Source organism: Palaemon carinicauda, chromosome 2, assembly GCF_036898095.1.
Source record: "Palaemon carinicauda isolate YSFRI2023 chromosome 2, ASM3689809v2, whole genome shotgun sequence".
NCBI classification, from domain to species: Eukaryota; Metazoa; Arthropoda; class Malacostraca; order Decapoda; family Palaemonidae; genus Palaemon; species Palaemon carinicauda.
Window position 1 is genome coordinate 5169164 of NC_090726.1, and position 5000 is coordinate 5174163.

At 34.4% G+C, this 5000-nt stretch overlaps 1 protein-coding gene across 1 annotated transcript in view; it reads left to right on the top strand.

Moving 5' to 3' along the window:
* Positions 1-5000, top strand: part of LOC137614834 (programmed cell death protein 10-like) — a 40925-nt gene that overhangs the window by 355 nt on the left and 35570 nt on the right. Inside the window, exon 2 of the mRNA XM_068344497.1 lies at positions 1-39. This exon is cut by the window's left edge and continues 101 nt beyond it. Within this exon, the coding sequence (XP_068200598.1) occupies positions 1-39 (39 nt within the window). The remainder of the gene's footprint in view (positions 40-5000) is intronic.

Sequence of the window (5000 nt, forward strand, 5' to 3'; positions counted from 1 at the left end):
GAAGAGACGTATGTTGGAACACTTGGAGATATAGCCTATGTAAAAGCAGTACAATAATCCTAAAACTCCTTAAAGATAGTGAGAAAATTCCGATTGGGAAAGAAGTTAGACAGGGAGACCCCATTTCTCTTAAATCATTTACAGCATGTCGAGAAGACGTTTTAAAAAATTTAGGTTTGGAAAATGTAGGAATTGATATTAATGTGGTAATATTTTAACAACTTGAGATCTCCGGATGACATAGAGTAGTTGTGTTTAGTGGATCATGGGAGTATTTACGAAAGATGATAGAAGATTTGAATAGAGAAAGCAGAAATTTAGGACTGAAAATTAATATGAGTAAAACTAAGATAATGCTCAATAATGATGCAGAGAGACAAGACTTATGGACAAGCCCCTAGATATAGTTAATGAATATACGTACTCAGGGAAGACAGTAAGTGTTTCCCCAGGACACGAGACCGAAATTAAAAGAAAGATAAGCACGGAATGGAGAGCATTTGGTAAGCAAAATGAGATTACGAAAATTAAAATGCCACTTTTCTAAATGAAAAGTATGTAATGAGATGGTCCTACCAGTATTAACATATGCATCAGAAACTTGGAGTCTTATTAAAGCTTTGGAACGTAAGCAAGTTACAACTCAAAGACCTATGAATAGAATAATGATGGAAATGACACTAAGAGACAGCAAAAGAGCAACTTGGATATGAGAGCAAACTAAAGTAGAGGATATTCTGTCAACATATAAGAAAAACAAATATACGTGGTCAGGAGAGTAGATGGACATGAAGAGTAAGACGATTGATTGGTGAACTAAGAAAGTTTGTGGGCATGGACTGGCACAGAAAGACCATAAACAGACGCAAGTGGAAATACATGTCTGAGTCCTTTATCGCTGATGATGATGATATATATATATATATATATATATATATATATATATATATATATATATATATATGTATATATATATATATATATATATATATATATATATATATATTTATATATATATATTTATATATATATATATATATCCCTATCTGAGTGGGGATACATTAACGTGGCGAAAGGGTTTGTGTATCATCATGATCAGCAAAGCTGTACTTGTGAGGGCCACCCATATAAAGTTAGTTTGCTGTGAGAGATCAGACTGAAGTTTCCCGCCGTGGCCAGCCTGGTGATGAAAATGGCCAAACTCAAGACATGACTAGGACATGTGTAGGGACTTTCTCCTGCATTGGGTTAGAAACGGTTGCATTTGTTGTTGTTTTTATTGTGTGTACTGTATGTATGTATGTATGTATATATATATATATATATATATATATATATATATATATATATATATATATATATATATATATTTATATATATAAATATGCATATATATATATATATTATATTATATATATATATATATATATATATATATATATATATATATATGAATGCTATGAAGAACGGCAAAGTATAATAGATTAGATCCCAGAGAAAGATATGAAAATTATTTAATTGGTGACTTCAATGCTAAAGCTGGAACGAATAATCAAGGTATAAATAATGTGTTAGGTGTTGAGGGTCCTGGCGAAGTTACAAATGAAAATGGAGCACATTTCATAAATTTCTGTTAAACAAATAATCTTGTCATTGGAGGTACTCTTTTCCAACACAAAGACATCCACAATATACATGGACTTCGCCATGTGGTAAGTAAGAAAATCAGATAGATTACATACCCATTAATAAGGAGAGAGAAAAGTATTTTGAGAAATGTAAGAAGCTATAGAGGTGCAGATATTGCTAGTGATCACCAGCTCCTCTTTGCCACACTGAAATTAAAACTGAAAGCACTCAACAGAAAGGTAGATTGAATACCTAGGTTTGTTACAACTAAGCTTCTAAAATATGTTGCACAGAGAAACATTTGCAAGTGAATGTAGGAATCGATTTGCAGTCTTAGATACTTTAAGAGACGAACAGCAGACAATTGATGAAGAATGGTGTGATATTAAGAACATATCAGTCAGTTGGAAGTGAAGTTTTGGGACGCAGTTACAAGGAGAGAACCATGGAGATCAAATGATACTTGGAATACTATAAAAAGGAGACAAAGACAGAAATTGATTGTTGAAAATTTTCGAGGAAGTAATGAAAATTACAAGGTAGAGTACTCAGTACTGATTGTGAAGTCAAAAGAAAAGCCAGGAATGACTGGAGAGAATGTTTAGACAGAAAAGCAGATGCGGCTAACAAAGCTATGAATTCAGGAAGTGGCTATGGTGTAAGAATTGCTCATGGAGTTATTACTGAAATCTCTATTGGCACAAAGAAGAAAAAGCATAAACCCATCAAAAGAGAAATGGATCTGTTATAACAACAGAAGATGAAGAAAGGCGACGTTAGATATAACACTTTAGTGAGGTCATGGATAGAATATACGAAGGGAATAATTTGATTGATCTACCTGAAGCTGATGAAGACTTTGATGTGAACATGATTGTATTTAGTGTGTTTGAAGTCGAAGCTATCATTAAAAAACTCAAGAGATGGAAAGCCCCTTGATACGATGGAATAACTGATGAGATGATAATGGCAGAAAATCAAGTGCCCCCAGAATACTTACAAGATTATTTTGTAGAATGTGGCGTAAAGAGGCAAAACCTGATGAATGGGAGCTAGGGGTGTTGGTGAAAATGGCAAAAAAAGATCTGATGGATTGCAATAATTATAGAGGCATCACACTTACATCAGTTATGATGAAAATATATATAATATACTCATTCTATAGAGACTAGAGAGAAAGGTTGTTGAAAAGCTGAGAGATGAACAAGCAGGATTCTGAAAAGATAGAAGTTGCACTGACCAAATTTTCATTTTAAGACATGTTTAGCATTGTGTAGAATATAGAAATCGACTTTTGATGGCATTTGTGGACTAGGAAAAAGTCTTTGATAGTATGCACCGGCCAATTTTGTGGCGAGTCCTACGTTATTATGGAATTCCTCTTAAATATGTGAATTTGATTAAGTCTGTTCATGAGCATAGCAAATACAAAGTTGATATTAGTGGAATCCTATCAAATTATTTTCCAGTGAGCAGCGGAGTATTCTAAGGGAATGTGTTGTCACCTATGTTGTTTTTCCTGCACATGGATTTTTTAATGTGTAGAACAGTCAGAGATGGTGGAGAGGGTTTGGACTGGATTAGTAATAGGAAACTAGCTGACCTAGAGTGTGCTGATGATGCTGTCCGTATTAGCAGAACACCACAGGATTTGCAATGCTTGCTTACCAGAATGCATGAAATATCACACGAGGTTGGGCTCAAGATAAATAGGAAAAATACAAAGATTATAAGAAAGGAATATAAAATTGAAGATGAAAATATCATTAGAAGGAGAAAGGATTAATGAGGAAAAATCATATAATTATTTAGGAACTATGATCTCTAAGACAGGATATTTAGAGCTGGAGTTTGTGAAAGATTAGAAAAAAAAATCAAACAATGGCTAGGTTAAGTAAAATTTGGAAATCAAATCGCCTGAAGTTACTCATAAAAATCAGGCTATTTATCAGTTTAGTGATATTGGTGTTACTGTATGGACACGAGTCATGGTATGACAATGAAACAATACCAAACAGTTTTTGTAGATTTGAGAACAAAGCCCCCAGAAGAATATTGGGAGTTGAATGGTAGGACAGGATTAGAAATGAAATTATAAGAGATATTTCTCGAGTGCCATTTGTGGATGAGATCATGGTGAGGGGTAAATGGAGATTGTTTGGGCATGCTCTTCACACTCCCCAAGAGAGATTAGGTCACCAAACGTTTTACCGGACTCCTTAAGGGAAGAGTTGGAAGACCCAGGCCTACATGGCTGAGAACTATGAAGCGTGAAATAGGAGATGATGAATGGAGAAGTATTGAATTAAAAGCCCAAGACACAGTCGACAGACGAAATCTAACCGAGGCCCTTTGCGCCAATAGACGTAGGAGGAGATAGTATATATATATATATATATATATATATATATATATATATATATATATATATACAGTATATATATATATATATATATATATATATATTTATATATATATATATATATATATATATATATATATATATATATATATATATATATATATATATATATCTTAATTCAATGTTTTATACCTAGGCCGTGGATTAGTGTAATCAAGCAGCCCGGGTTTGGTCGGTTAACAAGAAAAGCAAGATGCTATTAGTACAATAATACCTTTAGGCCATAGGTAGTAGGTTGGCCAGGGCACCAGCCACCCGTTGAGATACTATCGCTAGGGAGATATTGGGTCCTTTGACTGGCCAGACAGTACTATATTGGATCCTTCTCTCTGATTGCGGTTCATTGTCCCTTTGCCTACACATACACCGAATAGTCTGGCTTATTCTTTACATATCCTCCTCTGTCCTCATACACCTGACAACACTGAGATTACCAAACAATTCTTCTTCACCCAAGCGGTTAACTACTGCGCTGTTATTGTTCAGTGGCCACTTTCCTCTTGGTAAGGGTAGAAGAGATTCTTTAGCTATTGTAAGCAGCTCTTTTAGGAGGACACTCCAAAATTAAATCTTTGTTCTCTAAGTCTTCGGTAGTGCCATAGCCTCTGTACCATGGTCTTCCACTGCCTTGGGTTAGAGTTCTGTTGTTTGAGGGTACACTTGGTTACACTTTTCAATCTTATTTCTCTTCCTCTTCTGTTGTTAAGTTTGTATAGTTTATATAGGGTATATTTATTTCAATGTTGTTACTATTCTTAAAATATTTCTTTTTTCCTTGTTTCCTTTCCTCACTGTGCTATTTTCCCTATTGGAGCCCCTAGGCTTATATCATCCTGCTTTCCTAACTAGGGTTGTACCTTAGCAAGTAATAATAATAGGATGTATGGGCGCAGCCTCATTTTATAAATACAGTATGCCTACAGGAAGGGTAACACCTGGTTTCACTTCT